The sequence below is a fragment of the Psittacula echo genome (genome assembly GCF_963264785.1).
Source record: "Psittacula echo genome assembly, chromosome: 13".
NCBI classification, from domain to species: Eukaryota; Metazoa; Chordata; class Aves; order Psittaciformes; family Psittacidae; genus Psittacula; species Psittacula echo.
In genome coordinates this window covers 1,346,152-1,373,675 of record NC_137749.1, presented here as the reverse complement: position 1 = coordinate 1,373,675, position 27,524 = coordinate 1,346,152, and the positions used below count along the sequence as shown (strand labels likewise).

Genomic DNA, 27,524 nt, shown 5'->3' with positions numbered 1-27,524 from the left:
CCCCAACTCCCACGGTGAATTATTAATGGTGCTTTATTCGGGTGAGGACATAGCCTCCTCGCCTGCTGCACAGTGTTACCAAGGACCTTAAACAAGTTCAAAGCACCTTTTGAATGGTTTAGCTGGAATAATTGTTAAGAGCTGACTCTAACAGCATTCAAGATGGATACCCAGGTAACTTTCATTCTTAGTGGCTGTGGTGATAGATGCATTAGCAGCTAGCAGAAGATGTAACTCCATAGGGTATTTCTATTAACTGCATTAGTAGATATTTAAGTAGTGCATTTCCATAGGCTATATGATGCTATAATGACTTTGAAATAGCATTTTTCTAAAGCACACAACTGGTAGAATTCAGTCACAAATATCAAGAACTTCGTGGTGCAGAAGCGTGTGTTGTGTTTAGCTTGGATGAGGGGCCTTCAGCAGGAAGAGTGACTTTTATCCTCGATACCTGTGCACCATAAATGTTCACGTGCCATCTCTGCTGGCTAATTTAATTTCGTGGACTTCAACAAAGGTACTTCTTGGAAGCTGTGACTGGGGTGACATCTCTCTTGCATGCTAATGCAGTCCTGACAGAGGAGATGACAGATGGAACTCCAGGATCAAAGCAGCTTTTCTCCAGCAAGATATTTAAACTCCAAGGTTTCTAACAGCTTTTGCCATTAGGGTACTGGTTTCTTGGTCTCTGCTGATGACTTTCTCTTCCCATAGCAAAACTTGCAGGGAAAACTCTGAGAGACCTCTGTAGCAGTACTGCATAACTAACAGAATCTGGTCTCTTAAATAGTCCAGTTTAGTCTTTCTTAGTGCTTAGGAAGTTCTGGAGCTGGCCTGTGTGGACAATGGTCACAGCATTGGCGTGGCACTCTGCCTCCAGCGGTCTCCATCAAATCTCGTCACGGAACCTGGTGCCAGTTTCTGTAGGACTGACATCCAGGTGATCTTGACATCTGAAAGGTCTTTTCCAGCCTAGTTGATTCTGTGATTCTTGGCCCAGAGCTGACTCATAAGCAAATGAATGATGTGGTGAAGATCTTGTGATCTACTTGGTTATAGATAACTTGGTTAATCCTTCAGTTACTTCTGAAGCATCAGTGGGTTGAGCCCACTGAAGAAAAGAGCTTCCTTTGCACCTCCTTTTCTCCTCTTCCCCGCTGAAAATCGGTGCCTGTGTTTGGGGGGACAATAGAGCTCACATACGATGCATTTCGTGAAGGTCAGTCGTGGTGTCCTCAGAGAACCGTGGTTGAAAAGCAGCACAGAGAGCTGCTCCATCAAGTGATTGGACTGGAGGGAGCTCGGCACAGGAGGAGAGGGAGGCCTGTGCAGGCTTGGGGGGGGGTTGAAGCAAGGAGTGACACTGAGACACTGTGGAGAGGAGCTGGAGCGAAGGTGGTCAGCTGTGAGAGACAGCACGGAGCAGAGGGAGCAGCAGTGGACAGAGACCACAGCTCTGCAGCTGGCACCGTGAAGACCAAATGACAGAGCTTGATGCTGAAGCCAAAGAGAAGTAAGGGAATTATCCTCCAATAGAAGGTGACAGAGGCAGAAAGTAACATTTGAGCTGCATGTACTGAGCCAGAGAGAGAAATACAGTGACCAAAGGCAAGAGAGGATTCAAGTTTTAATTAGCCAGAATTAATTCCTTCCAAATCTTATGTCTGGCTGTAGCACGGAGTGAAAGGAGGTAAGAGTGGGTTTGCTTCAATGTGTCATAGTAGCAGAGAGGGGGATAGAGGGATCCCTTTTGGTGAGTTGAAGTGCTGGCTGCTGAACACGCAGGTGATGTGGGTGTCTGGCTGTGCAGTGATGCTCTTACATCAATTTAAGTTTTGCTTATTGCAACACTGAAGGGTTTATTGCTCTGCATTGTGCTTGTCCTTGTTGCTACTCTATAGGGCATGGTCTAGCTGAAAACAGAGACAATGGAGCCCCTCACTCACAGATCCAAGCCTCAGCATTGATATAAAAGAATCCATGGGATGTGGTAGGTACTGTGCCAGTGAAGCTTAAAACTGATACAGGAATGAGGGATTTCCTTTAAATAATAATTGAAGAATGCCTGAAAATACCTTTTTTTTCCTGAGGAGGAATTATTTTATCCAATTAAAACAATAATTAATTCTTCTCTTCCCCTTTTAATGTGTTTGTTTGACAGATCCAGACTCTCTAACAGCTGTCAGTAGCTGGGGGCTTTTGCAACTTTGCTGTGGAAGTTTTCCTCCCCACTGTTACATGAGGAAACAGATATTTGACATAAATCACGGTTATCAGACAAAAATAAAACACAAACTTCTTTGCTCTTGTCACATAACCCCACGCTGCTGCTTTGCCCCTCCTGATGTTAAACCTGCTCCTTCTTTATTTATCCTCCCAAGAGAAAACAGCTGGGACCTGCATTTCTCCTTCCTAAAACCCCAAAGCAGCGTTGCCTGCTCGTTTTGTTAAGGATGAAGTCTAACAAGTGATTAATGTTTTGTTGCTCCTATAAAACATACTTCTGCACTTACCCATTTTACCTATTTTAACAGGTTTTCCCTGTTTCAGGTGATTAAGTTTCCCTGCTTCAGCTGTGCTGTAGCCTTTTAGCAGTAAGGGCAAAGAGCTGCGTCACCTCCGCCTCCAGCCGGTTCTGCCTGGTGATGGATCATACACTGAGGGTGTAGTTTTGTGTTTCAGGGATTTATTTTTCTCTCTCCTGCTTGGCTTGCCTCAGGCTGCCTTTTTGTAACAATATGGAAGGAGTGGGGGTAAGTTCAGAGCTCTTTGTACAGTTTTCTGCTAATGTGTGCTTAAAAATGAGGCTTTCTGGCTAAATGAGGAGGGATAACTTGTTAAACTCATGTCTCACCTGCTCTGTGTGGGCACCAGTGGCTTCCTTCCCTCTCAAAGGAAGAGGGGTAGAACAGTTTCCAGGGTGTTTTGGGGAGGATGGTGTAACCAAGGAGGGAGGAAGGAAGGAGCTGAATTTCACATGCTTGGAGAAGAGAGGGGGTTTTGTCTTATCAGTGGAGAAGGGGCTTGCAACATGCACACTCGAGAGCTTGGTACTTGTATGTGTGGCTTGTGGAGCCTTGATCTTTACTTAGAAACAAACCCTAGGTTAACTGTGTTTGTGATGGCTGGGTCCTGCTGCACATAGAGTGCTGGAGGTCCCCACCACACCTTTTGTACTTGCTATGGAGCCAAAAGAACTTGGATGCTCTAAGAGGGATCACTGTGCTGCTCCTTTTCCCTCTTCTCTGTCCCCACTGCTGTATCTAGTCAACACAGAGTGCTCGCCTCTTCTCTCGCTTGGTTTTGGAGCTGCAGGCAGCGATAAGTTCCTCATAGGTACCATGACCAGACCCTTCCTACCTGAAGGATTTAAGTGTCCTGTTGCTAATGCCTTCATGTTTGTCTTTGTTAGCAAAGTGCTTTGTGTGCAAGGGGGTCCAGGAAAACTAAACCAAGGAAGGTCTGATAAGGATGGGGTTTGGATCAGTTTGGAGGACGTTTGCTGTTTATTCCCAGGAACGTTCCTGCGCTACCGTGGCTGCCAGCTCTGCTAAAACACTACACTGCCAGTAAATTTACACCAGGTAACGTAATGAGCCTGTGCTTGCAGCTTCCTCTGGTGCAGCCTGCGAGCTCCTGCGTGCAAAACTGCAGCCTTGGCATCAGCTGCTGCTTCAAGCCTGACAAACCAGGCCCAGAGCAAGTGCGTGTTCTAAATCAGCGTGAACATTTGGGTGACCTTTGCTGTAATTTATGTGAATTAGATCTTGTGCTGCAGCCTCGCAAGTTACTGGTTTGAAGTTGTTACCTAAGCAGATTCTGATGTTTTTGGAGGGGGTGGGGGGGTTCTTGTGCAAGGATAAAGACTGGCTTTTCTATGGGAATATGAGTTGTAACCTTGTTCTGGACAGCAGTTTGTTGTCCTGCACATCACTCATCTTCTTCCAGTTTTGATGCTGACTTGTCACCTTCCTCGAGAGGAGTGATTGCACAGGCCAGCTTCACCTTGCTTTCTGGTACCCAAAGGATTTTATCATTGGGGTTTGCAGTGCAGTGCTTCCATGGGAGATGTGATACCAACACTTACTTCATCTGGGGCCTTCTTGCTGTGCCCAGAAGTGTGTGTTTGGGTCCAGTTTTCCTCTAGTTCTCTCTTCTGACTGTCTCAAAGACTTGAATTCACCATCATGGCATTTACGCTTGTATTTCTGTAAACCAGTGCTGCACTGGGGGGGTCATGAAATTTTCCTATATTGGAATTATAGCATAAGAATGAAGATTTGTGATTGTGAAAATAGCAATATGTGAACATACTGTTGTTTAATGCTGCTCTCTCTGTAACATCTGGACTGACAGATACTCAAGGACTGTCCTTCTTGTTCTGGACGTTGCATGCATCTGCTCTCCCTTACTTCCAGAAGCTTTAACTCTGAATGTTAACTTTCCAGCTGGCAATCCTGTGCTCTGTTAGCTGGGGGATACACTATGGAGCTTATCAGCAATTTATGCTTTTGAATAAGGCATTCTGTTCTGCAGTTAATACAGATCCAGGATTCATGAAGGAGTTGCCTCTGCTCCAGCAGCAGTGGTAAACCTAAGCATGCCAGAAGAAAACTCTGGTGTTTATATCTAAAGAGCAATGACGGAGAAAACAAGAGTCAAGTGTCTATGTTCCAGCCTGGCAGGGTTTGTAGCTGGGGCTTAGGGTGTCTTAAATCTCCCGTGTGAGGTTTGATTGTTGTTGCTTTCCTCCACTCGGGTAGAGTAGCTGGGCTGTGGGGCCCTAAGCAGCGTTTTGGGCAGCAGCTCTGCTCGGTGCACAAGGAGTGATGAAGCAAATGGAGCTTTCCTAGCAATTGGGTCAAGTAAAAGGTGATAAAGAAGTGTTTAACACTTTGGGTCAGGTACCTGAATGCATCGATGCCTGCTGCCAGTGCTGTAACCTGGGGGCACTGGTGTGAACTGGGAATTCTGGGGTGAGAAGGGCTATTTTCCCCTAACCTGCTCCAGAAGGGCAAGCATACAGGCGCTAACCTCGACTCTGAGCTGCTCATATTAACCTGACAGGCAATTGTTTCATTAGAGCTGACGTGCTGAATAGGACTCTCTTTAATGATATTCTTTACCTGTCTCATTGTGTTAAAGTGGGGCCAGGAGAAGGGGGGGGGGGGGGCAGAGGAGCGAGCGGCGGCAGGTGGAACCGCGCATCAGCACCGGTTCCATGCCCCGACCCGCGCGGCGCAGCCCGGGTAGACCCCGCGTAACAAGAAAGAGTTGCTAAGAACAAATCTCTATTGTTCCCCGTCATCTTTAAATGAGTGTCAGGGTAGGCAGGGGGGCTTTGACCGTTAACCGCACAATTTAGCCTGCCCGTTGTGTCCGGCAGCCCCCCCCCGCCTCGGAGTTTCTCAGATGAGAAAAGGCGGCCTCAGCCCCTTATAAATGGGCCAACTCTTCTCCTTTGTGTGCAGACTGCCCAGTGTGAAATCTGCAGTGACGTTAAATGTTTTCTAATGAATAATTACTGAAAGGAAATGGAGGAATATATGTGTAATGGATTGTAGCGCATTAAAATGTTTTCTTTTGGGCACAAAAATGTTGTCCTTCACCAGCGCCGCGATTGTTTCAGGAAGCCTTTTGTGGGGGTTTGATTCTCAATGGATTATCTGTGAGCGCTCGCATTTCAAATAGAAATCAAAAGGGTCCTTTGGCAAACTAATGTTTTTCAAAATGGCAGCCATGAAGCCCATTTCGTATTTAAAGTTTGGGCTTTAAAGAAATGTTTGAACTCGGGAGATTTTCTCACTTTTTTTCTTTCTTTTGATTTATGAAAGTGAAGTGGTTCACCTCGACCTCTCCTCTATTGAGAAAGACAGACAGTCACCCTTTAACAAGTCTATAGCAGACTATGCCCTGGAGACAGACAAGAGGCCTTAAGAACTGTTGGCATTTCCCTAGGCTGTTGATTAACCTTAAAACCCTCTTATTCTGTATTCTTTTGAAAAGAAATTAGGTTACAATGTGTAAATTTTTCCACAGTATAATTGTATTTATGAATTCTCTTGCCTTGGACAGTTGTGCAAGATGGTCCAAGTTCCTCGTTACCGATCCAAGATGTCCCTTTTCCATGGTGCTGCTGCATTTCCAAGCATGGTCAATGTACAGCGGTTTAGTTTCATCATAAATGTGAAGGAGGTTCCTGGAGCTACAGGGGCCAGTCTCACTGGGGTATCTTAAAATCATCTCGGCTTCTTCTTGGCTTTGCTGCAATGGGATGACCATAACTTGGTCACCTGGGGGAGATCTGGTCTGGTTTAATCCATTTTATGTGCAGTTATTGTTCATCTGAAAATTACCCTGAACACATTAACTCTTACGAGCCAAGGTTTCCACAGTACAGTATTTCCCTATTGCTCTGAGCTCACTTGTTCTTTGGTTCCTATTGCCAACCAGTACCTCTTTGGTGTGGATTCCTTTTGGGGATGGAGGGATGGGGTCCTGCCTTCCCTGGGAACGGACACTGTGCAGGCAGCTGCCTGTAGCCCCTTCCAGCATCACTCTGGCATGCTGTAATCTTGACCTTGAGGTCGGTGCAGAGTTGAAGGGATGTGATTGCTGGGACCTGTCCGTGCTCTCCTGCTGGCCTGGCTGAGCCGGCTCTTGCAGAACATCTTCCTTTATCACTCTTTATGGTCAAGCACTGTCACTGCCCTTTTGGCCAGCTTCTTTTGAGAGCCTTGAGTGGAGGAAGGTGGAGCAGAGCTCAAGGGCTTCCCTTCCTGCAGTCCTTGCGGTGCTGCCATCCTGTTTTGAGGACTCTTAATGAGCAAATTCCTGTTGCGCACGGGGGAGCAGGACTGGGTCAGGAGCTGCCTCTTGCACTAAAGGAGTATTTCCAAAACAGAGCTCTGACGGTTCCAAAGGAATCTGTGTTAGCAGCATTGCTCCAAGCCTGAGACTCTCCCATCTATTATAAACTGGATGGCTCCAGAGATGTCTGCTCACTGTGCTCCCTTCCTGTGGCAGGAGTCTTGCTTGCTTATGTTTCAGGGATGTAACAACAGAAGAACAGGCAAAAAAGGTCATAAAAGTTTGGTATCACACTGGGTTTCCTGGGGTACCAGCTGGAGACAGATGAACAAGTTGTCTGGACTGTGCTCTAGGATCGCTGTGTCCAGTGCTACATGAAGCTCTGAGCTTTGGAGGAGTTGGGAATGGGAAGCTTTTGTACAAGAGATGGCAACATGCTCTTGTTGGTAAAAGTTATCTTTCTGTTAACCAAAACATGATTCTTTTGGGAAACAGATGGTTCTAAATGGATGCCCCATCCCTGGCAGTGTTCAAGGCCAGGTTGGACACAGGGGCTTGGAGCAAGCTGCTCTAGTGGAAGGGGTCCCTGCCCGTGGCAGGGGGTTGGAACTGGATGGGCTTTAAGGTCCCTTCCGACCCCAACCACGCTGTGATGCTATGATTCTAAATAACATGTTAGACAGGTGTTTCTTGCCACTTCTGTCTGGAGATGTATATTACTGAGAGGTTTTTATTGTAAGTTTTGAATATTCTTCTTTATAATGAGTATTTATTAGCTGAGGATAAGTCAGAAATGCCTTTGCCTGACTCAGCTCCCCAGATCATACTGTTTGCCTGTCTTCTTCAATGACTGGGTTGTTGTCTTTGACAGCTGGGCAGAGGGGAGAGAACTGGCAGCATGTAGCAGTCGTTGGCAGTCAGAGTCCAACCCGACAAGTCCCTTTCGGGGGTGCAAACTGTCCGTTTCACATGAAAAAGAGGGATAATCCGTGGAAATTCCAAGCTGCAGATGTAAAATGAGTTTTGCAGTGACCTCTAGTGGGGAGCGAAGCCGGGAGCTGCGGGCGGGGGGTGAGGAGCCTCTCCAGGGTGATGTATTTTGTACCTGGATTTGCTCAAGTTACCCATTGGAAAGGCTGGAGCCCGTCACTTCATCTTCAAGGCTCAGTCTTTGGTCTTCTGGTGAAGACATAAACCTCACCGCAGCTCGAGTGCTGACAGCATGTTAGATAATTCATTGAGCGAGGAGGATGTTGGCATCTCTGCCCAAGGAGGGAGCAGCAGGCAGCCCGACACATGATCCGAGGTGTCAGCGGGCCAGAGCTTCAGCCCCGTTGGCTGGGAGAGGCACGGGTCGGAGAAGGCGATGACAGGAGGTGACATGCTGTGGCTGGGCAAAGCAGGAGGCACGGGTGAGCTGGAAACCCTTCTGCTTTTGTAGGGTGGTGGTAAGGAAATGCAGCATCTCTGCAGGTGGGGGTGCTTGGGGTGTGGGGTGGAAGAGTTTCTGCTGTTATGCTGGGAATTGGTGGCCTTTTGTGTGGCCCCACTCAACCTGGAGTCGGGTGCTTGCAGGGCAGTTTGCTGCAGATCTGGGTGCTTGAAAGATACATGGGTGTGAGTGTGTGCACCCAAGGGTCTCACCCTTTGTGTTTGCATGCATGGCATGGCTTGGATTTTTCTGGTGCCTCCAGACTAGCAGTGGCATCACACTGATGCTCCTCTTTCCCTGTACATTAATCTCTTTTCTTCAACGGTATTAAACCAAAGAAACAGTAATTAACTTCAGAGCCTGCTGGAAAATGAAGCTCTGAGCCTCTGGTGAAGATAAGTAATAATCTAGCAGAATTGCTTCTAAATTGTTTTTTTAACTGTTTCTTGGTCTTGTTTGGTACAAATGTTACCAAAGAACCTGGCCTGTTGGTCCTGACCCTCTTCCAGAGCTGCACATCTCATGATTCGTGTTGTGATCTGCCATAGTTCCCTGTAGTTTCAGTGCTGACAGACAAATCCCTGTGGGAAAAGAAGCTCATTGTAGTGAGGGAGAGAGTTCCTCCTACTGCTTGCATCTCAATAGGCAGGAAAGGAGTCTCCTGACTCCTCAGTGGTGAGGGAAGGAAAATAATCCTTTAACAAGAGCAGCACCTTGCTGGGGTAACGTGCGCTGGTGAGTCCAGGGGTATCTCTTACTGATGGTGGTACCAGGTGAGCACAAAACTAGTAAAGCTCCAGCAGCAGGGAGGGGACAAGGTGGGAAATGCAGTGTAAGAACATCTCCTGACCTCAGCAGCAGCAAAATACTGCCAAAATCTGAGCACAGAGCACTGGGATTTTTGTTTAATGGGAACAGTGTCACTGCCCAATTAACATACGAGTGAGAGAACTGGGTTAAGGAAACCTGATCAGGTAGATGGCCACTGTGCTTTCAGGCTTATGCTTTCACTCTTCCTGGCTTGGAGAGAAGGTGAAAGTCTCTTGTCCAGCTTGTCCTGGGTGCTTTCTCAGAAGGACACATCCACCTCCAGTTGTTTCTAGCCTTTCTGTCTGGTAAAACAACAAACTCTAAGCTCGGGCAACCATTGGGCTGTGACCGGCTGTGCTATGGTTTGAGTTCTGTACTGCCTTAGGTCACACTCAATTAGAAGTTCTTGGTTTTCATTGTGAATATTAAGGACAAGCTGTACTAAAAATGAGACTAACGGTAAAATTCCTGTTTAAGAGCTGACCTTCTGAACTTCCCCCATAAAGAATATTGTGTGTTGGGGCCTTTGCTCTTCATTTTAGTGAAACCCTGCTTCTAAACCCACCAAGCCTTAGTGTCCACAGAGCTGTCAGCTTCCACCAGTGCTAGGCAGGCGCATCCCAAAAGCCTACTTCTGAAGCTGGGGTTGGTGTTAAGGTAGGAATCTCCCTCTGAACTGTGTAATCCTGGTGTCTTTAAAAAACAAATAAACCCTGACAAAAACTCACTTAAGAAACACTTATTACTTTTTGTAATAAGTATATTATTATTATATTAGTATATTATTATTAATGCCCTAGTATTACAATATACTTATTACAATAATTATAATTATATACTTATAATTATAATTATTGTAATAATTATATTACATATATTATATACATTCTATATTCTATATATTATATAATATGTTATATATAAATTTATGTATTATATAAATATTATAATTATATTATTATATAGTTACTACAATAATACTTATAATACAATTATTACAATAATACTTACTGTAATAAGTATATTATTATTATATTAGTATATTATTCTTATTAATATCCTAATATTACAATATACTTATTACAATAAGTATATTCTTATATACGTATTGTATAAAGAAGCTTCATGCTAGCAAGTAGACAAACAGACTATATCAGCTTGATTTAATTCAATAAAAGCATGCTATTTATCCTTGCAGCCTGGGAAACAAGAGCTTCATGCTCAGCACTGAGTATCTGCAGTATAAAGTCAACTTCCATGATAAAGACTCTCAAGTGGAGTGTGCAAGAAAGAATTGTGTTTTGTCACTGTCATCCTTTCTGCAGCCTTCAGGCTTTGGGGAAAGGCTGGGAAAGCTTGAACTGTATCCAAATCGCTGTTTTCATTACTTTGAGGGGCTTCCTGACATGCTCAGGTCTCTCGCTGGTGTGTGGAGACATCTGCTGCCCAGCCCTGAAAGTTAACTTCCATCTGCTTGTGGAAGGCACTGGGAATAATGAAGCAGTCTTGTGCGGAGTAGTACTGCAGGATTAATCCTTTTCCTCCAAAAGGACCTAATTCTGATCACCCCTGCTTTGTTGTAGAAAGAAGAGGTGGAAGAGAACACTGATGCCGACATGGAAGGGGCTCTGATAGCCCGGGACAGAGTTGGGGTGCAGGACTTTGTGCTTCTGGACTCGCACACCAGTGAGGCAGCTTTCCTGAACAACCTTCGCAAGCGCTACCAGGAGAACCTCATCTATGTAAGTGCTGTCGTGTGGGTTCACATAGCCTCTGGCAGCTGAAATGGCTCTAGGTATGGCCTTGCTAGTCTGAGAAGTGCTGAGTACTTCACAGTCAAACTAAGGAGGCTTTGGAGCAGTGTCCATTTTCTCAGCAGCCCTGAGGTTATACATTGGTTTACAGCATTTATTTGACTCCTCTTTTGGGAGCCATCACTCTAGTGATGGGACACGTTTCCCACCCATGTGTATTTTTTCTCCCTGCAGACATACATTGGTACTCTCCTAGTGTCTGTCAACCCTTATCAAGAGCTGGATATCTACACAGTGACACAGATGCAGCTTTATCGAGGGGTGAACTTTTTTGAACTGCCACCACATCTGTAAGTAGATCCCTTAGGATTTCAGTCTGTATGAATGAATTGGGTTTTCTCTGTGACACTTGTGGATACACATCTTTGTTGCTTGTACACGCTGACTTACGGGCAGACTAGACCTCCTCATTACATGTGGTCTGCCTCTATCAGAGGAAGTTGTGATCTTCCCTTTACTAGAATCCACCAGGTATACATGCAGCATGTATAAGTCCTACAGCAACAGAAGGAAAAGAGCATGCCCTATCTGTCTCTCAAATACAGACTGGGTTTTACTATGAGACCTTGAGTCAGGCTCACATCTTAAGCTCTGCTTTCTCATCATGTCCAATACTGATAATGTTAGACGAGGGGTAAGTACTGCTGAAGAACCTTCGACACTGCCTCCTGCTGCCATTTCTAATGGCTGCTTCTCCCCTGAATGCTGCTTGTGATCCTTGTTCAGGTATGCCATAGCTGACAATGCCTACCGGGTGATGTGCAGTGAGTACAACAACCATTTCATCCTCATCTCTGGGGAGAGTGGAGCTGGGAAGACAGAAGCATCCAAGAAGATCTTGCAGTATTATGCAGTTACCTGCCCAACTACGGAGCAGCTGCAGATCGTCCGTGACCGTCTGCTACTTTCCAACCCTGTTCTTGAGGTAAAACTGAATAAAGGTATGAAATGCAGAAGAATTGGTGTTGTTATAAAGAATAACAGTAATTTGTTTAGCTGAATTCCACGTTAAAGCCAGGAGAATACATTAGTTTGTATTTCTTTAATCCCTCTAAAGTCAGTAATAGGACTCAGCTGATGCAGCAGAGCTTTGTTACTGGAACTTTGCCCTGTCATGGGGGTCAGGCTCTCAGTGAGATGAGAAGTGACTTGATGTATCTGTTCATCCCCAGGCTTTTGGAAACGCAAAAACTCTGCGTAATGACAACTCAAGTAGATTTGGGAAATACATGGATATCCAATTTGATTTTAAGGTGAGAACAAACTTAATGGAGCAGTTATTAAAACAAGCTGGATCAGTGAATTTCTTGGATGCTCACCAGGCAGCACAGGATTTATTATGAGTTAAGCTGCAGATTTCTGACCCTGTTCTTACAGGCCTTGCATTTTTCAAGTAAGGTGACTACCTATACATCCTGAAAGCTTCCTACATTACTGGCAATGCTGCCAGTGCTCTGTGGAAAGCTAATGCAGGTTGTTGTAAAGCACAAGCTGCACTGGAAGGACAGCAAACTCTTGAGAAACAGCTTGTACTGCTCTTGTATGCTAACTCTTAAACAAAGGATGGTGGGTAAGAAACATGCTGTTCCTGGTGCTGTTCTTTGTTCCTGGGTGTAAAGAAACAGCCGTCACAATGATGTTATAATTGGTATAATTTATATCTGCTGGTGCTGATGTGGCTGCTTTGTCCTGCCAGGGAGCTCCAGTGGGAGGACACATCCTCAGTTACTTAATTGAGAAATCCAGAGTTGTCCACCAAAACCATGGAGAAAGGAATTTCCATATCTTCTACCAGTTACTAGAGGGTGGAGACAAGGATCTTCTTTGCTGGCTTGGGCTGGAGCGCAACCCCCAGAAGTACGCGTATCTCATCCAGGTCAGTGAGAGCTTGGCCCCCTCTATGCATCTTACATCTAGAACTGTAAGGGTTGCAAATGCAGCTTTCCCCACATACTGAGTGTGCTGCTGAGCTGCTACCATTAGCAAGAACCCTGGTGAATTCCGTGTGTTCTGTGTGTATAGAATGGCTTACTGCTGCCATCTGTACTGCTGCTGTGAGAATGTGCTTTGAAAGCGGTATCACAAAACTGTTTAGTGACCCTAGCTCCCCCTAGTCTGGTCAAGATGCTTTTGGATTCATGGAGAAGAGTTGTCTGAGCTGCTAGCAGTATTGTCTGCAACTTACATATTGTGTAAAGGCATCTCTTCTAAGGCTCCTATGTCGGAACTGGTATAAAATGAGCTTTTCAGGATTTATGGACTTCATATTGTAGAGATCCATTAGTATGGTTATGCAGAATACAGCTCACTTTGTAGTAGTGCTCTTAGTTTCCTTTCCTCCTTAACAGTGAAGAATACTTGGGCAGAAGATATTATTACCATAAAAATGGAAGATGTTTGTGAGCTCAAGCTCTTCATAAGACTGTATGGTAATCACCATCCAAGCTCAATGCTTCAAGTTAAAGGAAGTTTTAAGTATAAGCCGAAAGATCTGATCCGATGAGCCCCTTTCAGGATTAGCAGGAGTGAACTGAACTTCCTAGCTAATTGCAGACTGCATCTGTACAGGCAGAGGAAACTGGGAATGGAAGCAGTATGCCCAGTAGTATGCTGCAGATAATAAAATTGCTTTGCCAATGCATTGTACTACTTCATCTTTCTTTTACTCTATAGGGTCGATGTGCCAAAGTGTTTTCTATTAATGACAAGAATGACTGGAAAATAGTCCGCAAAGCTTTTTCTATCATTGATTTCACTGAGAAAGATATAGAGGTATGTGTGCTAAAGGGGACTGAGCCTGCCAAAGGGAATTTAAGTGAGGAATGCACTGCTGTCTTTCCTTAAGAGTGATGGAAACAGCTTTGCCTGGGAGAGGTGTTAAGGATAGAATAGGACATTGTTTTGGAGGGATTGAGGGAGTGGGTGTGTGAAGAGCCAGTATTCTTTATGAGCATGTGTAAGAAAGATATAAGTACTGTCCCATAGAGCTGTGGGATTATTTTTCTAACGGTGTATCTCTCATTATTAGCATCTCTTTGGAATTGTTGCCAGTGTCCTGCACCTTGGGAACATTCAGTTTGAAGAAGACAGCAATGGCCATGCCATCATTCGCGATGGCACGCAGATCAAATGGATTTCAAAGGTCAGTATTACAAGTGCTGCGAAGAAAGTCTTAACCTTGCTGTGTTTTTCTCTTAAGGAGAAAAATATCTGTTCCCAAAAGCAGCAGAATTGATGTATAAATACCCAGCTCTTGTTATAAGCTGTCTGGAATTGTAGGGTCCCTTTTCTCTGTAGCACATCTCCCTGAAACTTATTGTTGCTCACAGATGAGTCTAACTGGGAATGGCCTGGGGGTTATGCCCTACTGGTCACACAATACTGCTTATTTAAAGCCTCCTGCTGGCCATGCTCTGAGTGCAGGTATTTCTCTTTCTGCAGCTGCTGGGTGTGCACTTGTCCATTCTGCAGGAAGCTCTCACCAATCGGAAGATTGAAGCCAGATCTGAAGAGGTAGTGAGTGGTCCTGAGTGACCCCAGGCAGCTGGGAGCCCAGCTAGTGGTGGTGATGGATGAGAAGCTCTGTTCTTAGCAGTGTTACAGCAAAACCAGACCACTCTGGCTGTCTTTCTTCCTCCATATCACCTTCCTCTTCCAGCCCAAGACGCTAAATTAAATTGTATTCCCATTATTAGAGTTCTGCTGCTGAACAAGGTAGTCACTGTGAAAAAGCTGGGCACGGGGACTTGCAGGCAGTTTTATTTGAGCCAAGCAGTTTCCTTTTGTTTAGTCCCTAGAGCGCTTTTAGGGAAACTGGGCTGCCTAAGCAGAGAAAAGCACTGGTAAAAACTGTTCTTTAAGCTTTCTCTGGTCATCTGGGGTATTTCTTATCTCTGGCATATCTTTATTTATCTTCAGGTCCTAAGCCCATTGAACGTGGATCTGGCATTCTATGCTCGGGATGCAGTGGCAAAGGCGATTTATGGACGAACGTTCACGTGGCTGGTCAACAAAATCAACGGCTCCCTGGCCAACAAGGTTGGTTTCTGGTCCAGTGTCCTCCTGGACACCAAGTACCCCTCACACACTGAGCAGAGCTTCTCCAGTGAGGCCCTACAGCCCTCATCACCAAATATAATTGATGTCGGGACACCCCACAGCACTGAGCTGGATCACTGCTTAGTTGGGCGTGGAAGGTGGTGTGTTAAATAGTTTTAGCAGGTCATTACCTGCTTTAAAGTGGCTACTTCATTGGCACACAACACCTAAGATTTAGGTGAAAGAAACAGCATGAAACATCAGGGAAGAAGCATCAGCTGAAGCAGCAATTACAGAGCAATGGTGTCTTTAACAGGATTCAACTCAGAAAACAGTTATTGGCCTGCTGGATATCTATGGTTTTGAAGTGCTGGACACAAACAGGTAATAGCTGTTTCTGAGGCTTCAGGTAACCCGTTCTGCTGGTGGGGGGGATGTCCTGGAATCCTACATGGCTTCTTGAGTCTACTCTTACCCCAGCAAGGCAAGATAGGGGTGGCTGCAAAATCTGGGAGCACTGGGTTAGCTGACCCCCTGGTGAAAGCTTTAGCTTGAACTGCTTGCTTTGACCCTGAGCCATTAGTACAACAGCATGGGAGGATTATGTGGGTTTGATCTGTATGCAAGTGGGTTGTTTGGCTTGAAAACAGTAAGTGATAGGAGAAGTAGAATTGTCCATGAAATAAAAACTAATGCTCACTTGGCCCTTCTGAAGCTTTGAGCAGTTCTGCATTAATTACTGCAATGAGAAGCTCCAGCAGTTGTTGATTGAGATGACCTTGAAAGCAGAGCAGGAGGAGTATGAACTGGAAGGAATAGAGGTAACTTCTTATTTTTCCCCTGTTCTTTTTTCCTTTGAAGTGCCATTACGCTGAATGCCTTTGATCATCAAAGAAAGAAGGCATCCTGCTTCTTTTAGTTTACATTAGTTCACGTGGGAAGTATAAGATAGTATTTATGAGAGAGTAGGTCTCATTCTGTAACCCTTTCACAGTGTAATTAAACTTCCCTTTAGTGGGATTGGAACCTGGCTCCAGATAACTTCAGAAATTGCCAAAGAAAAGGTCTTCCTGTAAATTTGTTCTTCCATTTTTTCTTTGTCAGTGGGAACCAATTCCATATTTTAACAACAAGATCATCTGTGACTTGGTTGAGCAGAAGCATAAAGGAATAATCTCCATTCTGGTAAGAACAGAGTTTGTGCTGTTTAAATTAAAACATGTGCCTGTGCCCTACTGTAATGGTCCATGATCATGTTTTTTCTCTAGTTATGTGATGGGTCTGCATTAGTCAGGATGTAAACAGATAGATCTTGCAAACAAAGACCCAGAAGATTAAGGTAGAGGATCTGCTTGCTAGAGCTAAGGGGTTTAAAGGTGTATGCTGCTTCCACAGCAACTCTGTCTGATGCTTAAGGGCATTTCCTTAACTATGAAGTTGCTTGTATAAAATAGAACCATGTCAAACCATTGTAACCAAGCTTTTTGGTTTTGCATAACAAGGTTGTACTAAACATTAGTGAGGAGGGAGTAGTCTGTTCAGAGCACAGTTTGACTCGGTGCCTGCTGTTCTAGGATGAAGAATGCTTACGACCTGGTGAAGCGACTGATTTGAGCTTCTTGGAAAAGCTGGAAGAGAAAGTAGGAGATCATGCCCACTTCGTGACGTATGCATTTACACTCTGTATCCTGCCACACACAAAACTCTTCAAAATTCCTTACCCATAACAGAGTATTGGGGAGGGAACAATTTTTGCTTTGTCCCAAAGAAAATCAAGCAGCCTCTCCACTGTCTAATGCTGTGCTATGCTGGTAGAGTATGACCTAAGGTGCTGGGGAGTTTGGGGTTCCTGGCTCTCTTACCAGTGCAATGCTGATCTTTGAATTTGGTCTAAATATCACCCAGCTCCAACCCCTGCCACGGGCAGGGACACCTTCCACTGGAGCAGCTTGCTCCAAGCCCCTGTGTCCAACCTGGCCTTGAACACTGCCAGGGATGGGGCAGCCACAGCTTCTCTGGGCACCCTGTGCCAGCGCCTCAGCACCCTCACAGGGAAGAGCTTCTGCCTAAGAGCTCAGCTCAGTCTCCCCTCTGGCAGGTTCAAGCCATTCCCCTTGGCCTGTCCCTACAGGCCCTTGTCCAAAGCCCCTCTCCAGGTTTCCTGTAGCCCCTTTAGGCACCAAAGCTGCTCTAAGGTCTCCCCTTCAGGAGCCTTCTCTTCTCCAGGCTGGACAAGCCCAGCTCTCTCAGCCTGGCTCCATAGGAGAGGTGCTCCAGCCCTTGGAGCATCTCCATGGCCTCCTCTAGACTTGCTCCAGCAGATCCATGTCCTTCTTACGTTGGGGTCCCAGTGGGTGGCTTTTTGGTTAATACTCAGTCTCCAGTATTTTCAGGTTCAGTTTTGGTGGCTGATGAGCACTTTGGCATGGGGCTGTTCTGGCAATTCCCAACAGAAGCCTACTTTTTTGACAAGCCATCAATTCAGAGCCACACTGCTGAATTGTCACTGGCTTTACATCTCAGAAGTTTATCACAGCCAAGTGGTGAATTTGTAGCCAACTTCCTTGTCACCACAATGTGCCTTAATACTGTTCTGCCTGATTAAAAGCTTGAAACAGAGCTAGAGCTTCTTAAACAGGCTCTGTACTTGGCAGGGGAAGGGGACTTTGTACTCATGCTGTTGTGACACACAGCTCTGCTGTTAGTGGCTGCTTACAAAGCTGAAACTTAAACTGTTAAGTTGCTCTTTTTCCTTTGTTCCCCTTTTTTCCCCCAGGGGTCCTTGCTTTCCAAACCTTTCCTGCTATTCTTAGAAATTGTGATTCCTGCTCTGATTTGGGTTCTTGCTCTAGGGCAAAATATCCCAAACAGTCCTCCCCCACCAGTTTCACTCGAAGGAAGCTGATGATCTTTTCCTCATGTAGGTGATGGAAAAATGTTAAATGCATGTTAAGAGAAGAAATCTTAATACTTCTGGAAGGGGTGATTGTTGCCAAAAGGCAATGGGATAGGTCACAGGTACCCTGAGGAGTTCATGGTAGCTGACCCCCATTCTCTGCTGGTAGCTGGTCAGAATGGACAGGTAGATGATGACTTGATTCTCAGCTGTAGCTGTATAGTCAGAGCCACATCAATAGGAACGAACATTAGATTTCCAGCTGTCCTACAGCTGCTTGCCATGCAGGTGGCTTTCTACAAGCTGAGGAAGTCTGTTTGCTCCTTTTTCCTCTTGGTTTTCTGTGTGTTTTCCCCACAGTCGCAAGCTTGCAGACCAGAAAACACGAAAATCCATTGACTGGGTGGATTTCCGCCTCCTTCACTACGCAGGAGAAGTCACTTACTGTGCTGTTGGTGAGTGTGAGCATAGAGCTTGCCTGAAAGTTACCTGTGCTTTTAAGCCAATGTGGTAGGTGATAACTTGATGGGAAGATGAATTACAAAATACCTGCCCTCTGAGGGTACTGTTACTTGGAAGTCTTAAATGTGAATGCAGTGAGAATTTTGTGGATATAAATACCCAGATTTTGTGCTAAAGTGTGTGGCCTCCAAAAGAATCAAACTACTTTTTCTTCTTCAGGATTTCTGGAGAAGAATAATGATCTATTGTACAGGAACCTGAAAGAGGTAAGGACAGAAAAGGGATGCTGTTAACTTAAATCATCATGCTTGAAGCAGAAATGTTTTGCAGATGTATTTAATCTCTGTAGCAAACAAGAATATGTCTTTCTCCTTAGCACTGTTCTTTAGGCACTTACATGTGTGTCCTTACAGCTGTGCTGCTCCAGTGTAGCAGCCTCACAGCAGGAATAGCACAGCTGCTAAACAAGGCAGCTTTTCATTTTCTCCTATTTCTCCTGTTGCAGGTGCTGTGCAACTCTAAAAATGGCATCCTCAGAGACTGCTTCTTGCTGTCAGAACTAGACAACAGGAGGAGACCAGAGACTGTGAGTTTCATCTTAGTCTTACTTTTAAATAGAAACTCAACTTCTCAAGTCCTGCTTTAACTGCTGATCCTGTCCTTAGTCCTGAATTCAGTGGATCATTAATTTTGCTGGTGTTATAATCATGGTGGTTGATAGTGCTGAGACAGCAGCTAGCAAAGTGACATACCTTAATGCTGTTATTAATGCATCCTTCCAAAATTAGCCCTGTGCCTCGCAGCCAGCAGTGGCTGTGTTCTGAAGTGCTGCCTTGCATGTCCAGCTGCATGGCAGAGGTTCAGATCTTCCAGCTAAGCCCTCTGTCCAGGTGACTTACACCTGACTACGCTTCAGAAGCTCTGTGGTCCTAATGCACGTGCCAGCCTTTTGCTTATTTTTAAGATGAGAGTAGGGAACGAGCTGATTGCAGTTACCGCAGCCATGAGCTCCAAAGCTAAGGAAGTTCTTCCATTGTCATCTTAGGTTGCAACCCAGTTCAAAAACAGCCTGACGAGTCTTATAGAAATCCTGATGTCCAAGGAGCCTTCCTATGTCCGATGCATTAAACCAAATGACAACAAGGAGCCTGGTAAGGCATTAGACTGGAGACACAGTTGAGATGAGGGAAGGAAGTGAGGGAGACTTTAGCTTATAGCTAGGTACAGAGTGTGTATACATATACATATACATATATATATGTATGTGTATATATATATATGTATGTGTATATATATACATATACACACTCTGTGGTGTGTGCGTACTCCTTCCTTATTTATGTCAATACATGGACAAGTGAGGGGGCTTCCACACTCCGTATTTCCCACCGAATGCATGTTCTTGCTGCAGGGAAGTTTGATGATTTCCTGATCCGTCACCAGGTGAAATACCTGGGCCTGATGGAGCACTTGCGGGTGAGACGCGCCGGCTTCGCGTACCGGCGCAAGTACGAGCTCTTCCTGCAGAGGTGAGTGGAACTGCTCTGCCCTCTGGCCAGCTAAACCTGCCCTCCCGCAAGGGCTTCAGAGCAAGGCTTGGTTAAATGTCAAGTCCCAGCCGCAGGAGATGTGGAGGTGTCAGCAGACACTGTTCTGCTTCAGAAATAACCTTAGTATGTGTCTTCTGTCTGTATCCAGTTTGCCCTGCTTTGGCATCTTCTGCTTTGAATAAAGCAGTAGGAATTTGGGGGAGAAAAGGTTCAGGAAGGAGATCCACAAGCATCAAGTCACTTGTGTTGATCTCTTGCTGATCTTACAGGTATAAATCCCTCTGTCCAGCTACGTGGCCACACTGGCATGGGCCAGCAGTTGAGGGTGTGGAGAGGCTCATCAAGCATCTTGGTTACAAGCCTGAGGAATACAAATTAGGAAGGTAAATCCGTTCTCTGGCTGTGACCTCTGCTGCTCAGCTGTGTGGTGCTTCCTAGATTTAATCCTCTTTAACATCATCTTTAACATCATCTTCAACCTATGGCTTGAGAATACAAGTTGTGTAGAGGCAGAACCTTCCAGGGCACCTGGGGCTTTGTGCAGTAACTGCGGTTTTGCTTCCTGCCCTCTTCCTGCCACCCTTTGCCAAGCCCTTGGCACCCTTTTGGGATGTGCCAGCCAGACAAATGAAGTGGTTACAGAAGGAGATGTAACTCATTAGCACTGTGGTGGGTTGGAGGACTCAGAGCCTGGTTAGGGCAGCTGAAACTGTGGCTCCCTGTGGATAAGCTGTTCCTGATCTCTCTTTTTCAGAACCAAAATCTTCATTCGTTTCCCAAAGACTCTGTTTGCTACTGAAGATGCATTTCAAATCAGAAAGCACCTGTTAAGTACGTTTCCCACTCCCTTTATCTGTGTATAACTTAAGAAGCTTGCAATACTGAAATGCCACGGAGCTGCCTCAGGGCACATTTACCTGCACAGCCTGGTTTTGGTCCTGTTGGTGCTTTGGCACCTCTGTTCCTCGGGGGCTGTGCAGACCCTCCTCTGCCTTGGCAGCAATCACTGTCTGATTGCTGGGAGCACAGCTTCTGAATCCTAGAATGGTTTGGGTTGGAAGTGACCTTAAAGATCATCCAGTTCCATCCCCTACCATGAGCAACATCTCTGCTGTATTTTCTCTCCTCTTTTTGCCAGTTTCAAGGCTACAGGCCAAATACAAAGGCTGCCTTGGGAAAAGGGAGTACCTGAAGAAGAGAGAAGCAGGTATGGGCTCTGGAACTGAGGATTCTTTTCTGGGGCTATGCTTGTAGCTTTGGGAGGTCAGGAACCCACATTGCTGCAGATACCACTTGCAGCTTCCCCTCAGGGCTGTGGGTGTTGGGGTGAGAGGCAGGGGATGCCCACGTGAAGAGTCATTCACAGAGGTCCCTTTAGTGCTGTTTAGCTCAGAGTAGCTCAAAGGGCAGCTTTCTGAGATGGGCTATTTGCTGTGCATGGGGGACAGTGGGAGGCTGGATGATGAGAGGGGCTGGCACCATCTCAGTGCAGGGTTCTATGGTGCAGGGGGTACTGGGTCAGCCAGTTATAGTGGAGAAGATGTTGTTCTTATTGTAAAGATCAGCTCATGGGAAGAGCTGCAAAAGAGCCAGCCGTAACTTCTGCTGTGTTAACTTAAAGGGTTTTATAGCACCAGAGCTCTGATGCTAATACAAGGACCTGATGCATTCTTGCAGCTATCAAGCTGGAGGCGTGTTGGCGAGGAGTGCTGGCACGGAAAGAGGCCAAAAGGAGGACGTGGGGAGTTCAGATAATCAGGAAGTAACTATCACTGCCTGGTGTTTGTGGAGAGGGTTGTGGGTGGTGGGTCACAGTGTGCTGATGGTCTCTGGACAATGAGTCTGGAATACCTGCAATGCAGTGACTCAGAACCATCTCCTTCACCCCCATTTCCAAGCTACCACTGCAGTGAGGAGGACGGTTGCCAGATGGGGTTGGTCAGAAATGCCTGTCACCTCTTCAGCAATCCTGACTTCCACAAATTCATTTGGAATGCTATAAAGCTGAAGGTTTCCATTGCTGTAACACAGGTGGCAGTGTACCTGAGGCAGCATCAATGATCTGTGCCTGGTTTGTGCCTTCTGTGACTTGTCTTTACTTCCCTTGCTTTCTGAAAGTAACCTGTAAGCTCTGGTTCTGAATTCCCTGTAGGTTCATAAATGGCTTCATCAATCGGAAGAAGCCCCTTTGCCCAGAGAACATTGAATTTGTGAGGCTTGTGCAGTACAAGTACTTGATGAAGCTCAGAGACCACATCCCAAAAAATGTCTTGGATAAGAGCTGGCTCCAGCCTCCATCCATCCTGGAAGAGGTGAGGATTGCTGCAGGCTTTGGGAGAGGTGAAGGTGGCTTTTAGTAACTCCAGAAGTGACTCAGCTGCTTGGTGGGCATCAGCCCTGCTCTGGTACCAATGCTCCTTATAGGTGGCTCTCTGGGCTGGGGGAGCTCAAATGGAGTCGTAACTTGATGTTAAAACCAGCTTGCACTGAGTGTCTGTCAGGACTGCAGCAGGAGCTGCTGGCACAACCTCACTGCTGTTTCCTTCTCCCTTAATATAGACATCTGAGATGCTACAGAAAATCTGCATTAGGAACCTAGTGAGGAAATACTGCCGAGGTGTTACTGCTGAGAGGAAAGTGCAGGTAAGTAATACGTGGAATGCAAATGTGTGAGTTAAAAGAGGCTGTGCAGGTGGGACATCTGCTCCCTGAACTGTCTGAAAGGCAGGCTGCACCCGGCTGCTCCTCTCACTGAGCAAGTACTCCTGAGCCTGGTGTTGGTTTCAGTGGCCCTGGCAATGCACAGTGTGGTTCTACAGACCCATGGGTCTTCTCTTATGGCATTAAAGCTGCACTTCATGTAAGAGAAAAGATCCATAAATAAGAAAACTCTGTAGGGCTCTTTAGTCCCTGCTAGCCCTTTATGTGCTGTCAAATGGGAATGACCTAAAGGTGTGGGAAGAAAGGCAGCTCAAGTCGGGTAGATACTGCATGAGGGAGAATGGTGTCTGTGGTACAATTGCTGATGCTCCTGATGGAGAAACTCCATGAGGATAAAGGCTGTTCCTTCTCCAAACAGTTAGAGCAAAAGGTGGTGGCAAGCGCCGTTTTCCGAGGGAAGAAGGAGGGCTACGTGCAGAGCATCAACCAGCCGTTCGCAGACACCCGCCTGAGTGAGTGCACCCCAAAGCCCTGAAGAGCCCAGCATCACCGGCTCCCTTTGGGCCTGGCCATTTGGGTTCCCTTCCCCTGTGGCTGTCCTGGGTTCAGCGGTGTGGGTGCAATGCTGGGTCCTTGGAAGCTCCTAGAGAGCTGAGTAAAAGGGATAGATGTTCTGGGTGGTTCTTGGCACGAGCCCTCCTGTGCCAGGGCCTGAACTGAAACCAGGCCATAACCCCCTATGTGGATTCCTTGTCAGGCAGGAAGAATCACAGACATGGGTTTGGGAGTAGCTGGAACCCCCAGTTCAGAAGGGGGAGCGTACCAAGGGGACAAGGACAATGGGATGAAGACCATGAGTGCAGCTCTCTGGAGTTGTGCTGATGGGAATGGTGGCTGTCACCTGCACTCAGTTTATCTTTCTGGTTTGCTCCTCAGAAGAGAATGACATAAACCCCAAAGTACTGCAGCTCCTCCACGGTGAGAAGATCAAGGTAAGGGAAGGGGAGCTGGAGCGCAGCAGCCCTTGAACCAGCTTCCCTGGAGCTGGCTGGTCACACAGACTGGGCGCTCTATAGTGCCTGAGGCTGCCTCGCAGCTGTGCAATAGCAGTGCAGAGAGTATATTCTTGCTCTTAAACTGGAGGCAGGTCTCAAAATGCACCTGGACACAAATTACTTAAGATTCCTTGCCATAAATGCTTAAGAAGCATCACAAACCCTGTAGGGGCTGCAGCAGTGCACGTGTGTGCTGCACTTCCCATGGTCGCGCCATAGAGGGCACAGGGAAACCATCTTTCTCAAAGCATCATTCTGCCATCTGAATGTCCAAGTGGAAAGAAAGCAGCCTGCTGTCAGCAGAGGCTCTGCTGCTCCAGGGTGCAGAGCTGCTCCTTGCTGACCTGCCTCCAGCACAGCACCCTGTGCTACTGAGTGATGCTGATACCAACTTGTTGTTTCCAGTATGTGACCCCCGTGATAAAATATGACAGGAACGGGTTCAAAGCACGGGACCGCCTCCTTGTTCTGACCCAGTCCTCAGCCTTTGTGGTGGAAATGGCCAAGATCAAGCAGAAGATAGACTATGCCACTCTGAAAGGTAAGGGTGGAGGTCAGTGGGGGTCTGCCCCTGCTGCATGTGGGGCTTCTGAAACTCCATCTGTGTGTCTGGGGTCTGAGTGTCAGCATTGCAGCTCCTTGGAGTATAAGTTAGGAGTAAGAGGACACAGTTTGAAACACTTAAAGGCAGGAGGAGATTGCTTTCTGCTGGCATTGAGGGGAAGAAACCAAAAACCCAACCCACACATCACCCCCTTTTCTAGGTATTTTTTCATCCTGCCACTGTCTGAACTGCAGTCCAGGCTGGAATATGTGCATTCTGCCTCCTGCATTCCCAAAACGAAGGCTGCAGTTGATATCCCTGCAGGAACAGCACCCTAACACTGGCCTGGAACTGTCTTTGGCAGTTTTTCCTCTAATTCCTGCTTTTCCTTTGAAGGGATTTCCACCAGTAACCTGAGCGATGGGATCGTGGTCATTCATGTTCCTGAGGACAACAAACAGAAGGTAGAAAACAGTCAAGTCTTGTAGCTGATGTTTTTAATAGCTTAATATCTAATATCTTAATGCCCCATCCCTGGCAGTGTTCAAGGCCAGGTTGGACACAGGGGCTTGGAGCAAGCTGCTCCAGTGGAAGGGGTCCCTGCCCGTGGCAGGGGTTGGAGCTGGAGGAGCTTTAAGGTTGCTTCCAACACAAACCACCCTGTAATCAGCTGGACATTTACATTCTTGCTGTCTCACCATGAAAGCTTTCCCTTACCTGCTTTTTAGAGCCCAAGTTGCTCTAAAACCTGAATAGTCCCTGTAACAGGATATTTAACAAACCAGACTTGTCCACGGCTGTTGTAATTGCTGGGTAGGTATCAGTGGTTGTAATTGCTGTGTTGGTATCGGTCTCTTCTGCACAGCAGCCACTACTCCAGCATTAAAAGGAGTTTCTCTGCACAACTGCTGTGTGGCTCATGTGCTGGGCAATACCTGATGACTTTGTGCCTCTTTCTTGTTCCAGGGAGATGTGATCCTTCAGTGTGAGCACGTCTTCGAGACGGTCACTAAGCTCTGCATGCTGGCCAATAAGCAAAACCTCGTTAAGGTTGCGCAGGGAAGGTAAGGAAGGCAGTGCAAAGGGTAGGGTCATGCAGGGTGGGTTTTAGGGAAGAACCTGCTTCAAAAACTCTTAGGGCTGGACTATTTAAGTCAAAACTGTTCACAGCAGGCAGTGCCCTGAGCTGATTACTGTGAGCTGAAACAAGAGGAATGGCTTTAACCTGCCAGAGGGGAGACTGAGCTGAGCTCTTAGGCAGAAGCTCTTCCCTGTGAGGGTGCTGAGGCGCTGGCACAGGGTGCCCAGAGAAGCTGTGGCTGCCCCATGCTGATGTAGCTTCCTTCCATGCTGGTTGGGGTTGCACGTTGCTGGTGCTGCTGTGCTCTAGGAGCTGCCCATGACCCAGCTGCCTAAAACAACAACTTGATCATCGGTGCCTGTGCTTTAAAACCACTTTCTTCCAGGCTTCTGCCGATGTGACCTGAGTGTGAGGTTGGGGTTTAGTGGTTTTACAGCAGATCCCATTAGCATGGACTGAGAAAAGCCTGGGCTGAGCCTGGGTCACTTCGGGATAAATGCTCCTCTCCCTGAAAGCTTCAGAAGGCCCTGAACTGTGATGTTGGAGCACAGGACCCTTCTCAGTCCCACCACCAATCTAATGGCAGGTGGATGCAGTCTGTCTCTCAAATCTCTGCGTGAATTGAAAATGGCACATGAAACCGGGCTTCTGCTCCAGCTTTCCTTTCTGCCCTTTGCATTTCAGTTGTAATTAGATTCTGTGTGTTCAGTGGCTTTCTCCAGGCCAGATCTGCTTATTTTCTAGTGCTTAATTGCTCCAGGAGAATTCAAACGCCTGGCCCAGGCAGGATGCTCCATTCATCCAACCCTGCTGGCTCGGGTGCTATAATGCAATTGGTTAGGAAGTTTACCTGAGCTGGGGGGCTCAGATCTTCTAATCTAAGGAGCTTTGCCAAGGGAACAGAAATAAAGAGGGCTCAGAGGAAAGCCTATTGCAGGGAAAGCGTCTAATGAGTCATTCTGCCTGTATTTGCAGCCTTCAGTTCCGCATTGGCTCTGGGAAGGAAGGGACGATGGTCTTCAGTGTGGGGCAGGAGTCTCAGGTCTTCAGAGCCAAAACTGGACAACTGACAGTGGTAAGGCCACAGCCAAGCCCTGGGAATGTGACTTGGGTTTTCTCCTCTGACGCTCAACCCCTGGAGAAAGCACAGCTCAGTTCCAGCAAGGGCCCTTTGTGTGAGTTCAGGGGTACTGGATTCATCTTGCAGAGCGGAGGTGCACGATGTAACTACTCAGTCCCTACCTATGTAAGTCAACACATAATAGACGGTCATGGCTGCATTGGGAACTGCACCTTGCATCTTGCTGCTTGCTTTCTCCAGCTAGCATGGGCAGAGGAACAGGGGAAGGTGTGATTCTTTGTGCTTCACTGCTGGGCTTAGTGTGCATGGTGCTGCTAGCTGGCAGCTCCATGGAGGAATTACACATGGACACGTAATCCCCTTGGGGTGTACCCATTAGATGTCCTTGCAGCCTGGAGACGAAGGGGGTAACTTTACAGGCCAACTGCTAAACGGAAACCACGCAGCCTCTTTTCCCACAGCCAGGACACCTCAAAGGCATCCCACTTGCACCTGATCTGCTGACTCCTTCCTTTTCTCATCCAGGTGTCAACCCAGGCAAAGTCTTGATGAGCAACAGTCCCTGTTCCTGGTTGCTGTCTTGGCCAGGGGCAGAAAGGAGCCTGCAGGATGAGACCAGCACTCACACCTGCCCTGGGATCTGTGATGCCACAGGGCTGCTGTGATTTGAGTTTGCTTGCATCTTTTAGGCTCTTTTTTATAGCTTAAAACTATTCAATATAGCTAAATAAATGACATTAACTTGCTGTAACATTCCAGTGAGCAAAGGCGCTCATTACAGGGAGACATTTGAACTAAAAGCTGCAGTGCCACGTGTAGAATGTCCATCTCTAGGCACTGAGTAAGAGGTGGGAGCTTTGCCCAGTCAGGAGGGGTTAATACAGACGCAGGAAGGCTTCTCTGGCTGTGCTTGAGTCACAGCTCATCAGAAGTGCATCAATGAAGTTAACTCTGGTCTGAAACCACCTTTTCTCTGGGGCAGGCTGGTAAAGCCTTTAGCACTGCTGTTCCCTTGAGGTGGCCAAGGGGAGGCGGTGGAAGTGGGAATTCTCTGCACCTCCCACTTGGAAGCTGTTCCACTGCTGTGCTCATAGCACTTACCCTGCTGCCTTGTGTTGGGGCAAACTGGTGTAGGTCCTGCTCCGGCTCTGCCTGGGCTGGAACTGCAGTTTGAGAGCCTGGACTTGCTGCCTTCACATCCTGAGCTCTGCAGAGTCCCAAGAGCCAGATCACTGCTGGGAGGTCAAACTAGAGCAGGGTGAGGATGATGTCTGCTGTTTCTTCTTA

General features: G+C 46.7%; 1 protein-coding gene across 1 annotated transcript; it reads left to right on the top strand.

Moving 5' to 3' along the window:
- Positions 1 to 10,644: 10,644 nt before the first annotated feature.
- MYO1H (myosin IH) lies at positions 10,645 to 26,786 on the top strand (the record flags this gene model as incomplete). The annotated part of the gene is made up of 31 exons (XM_080628804.1): positions 10,645 to 10,797; positions 11,044 to 11,159; positions 11,596 to 11,794; positions 12,042 to 12,122; positions 12,566 to 12,745; positions 13,543 to 13,641; positions 13,898 to 14,011; positions 14,311 to 14,382; positions 14,788 to 14,907; positions 15,224 to 15,291; positions 15,623 to 15,728; positions 16,012 to 16,092; positions 16,482 to 16,573; positions 18,164 to 18,258; positions 18,485 to 18,531; positions 18,771 to 18,851; positions 19,311 to 19,416; positions 19,677 to 19,794; positions 20,085 to 20,198; positions 20,570 to 20,646; positions 20,954 to 21,022; positions 21,493 to 21,577; positions 21,968 to 22,127; positions 22,375 to 22,458; positions 22,895 to 22,988; positions 23,413 to 23,468; positions 23,937 to 24,072; positions 24,472 to 24,539; positions 25,042 to 25,139; positions 26,132 to 26,231; positions 26,763 to 26,786. The coding sequence occupies exons 1-31, from the start codon at positions 10,672 to 10,674 to the stop codon at positions 26,784 to 26,786; spliced, it is 3,066 nt and encodes a 1,021-aa protein (XP_080484930.1). The 5' UTR covers positions 10,645 to 10,671.
- Positions 26,787 to 27,524: the final 738 nt, after the last annotated feature.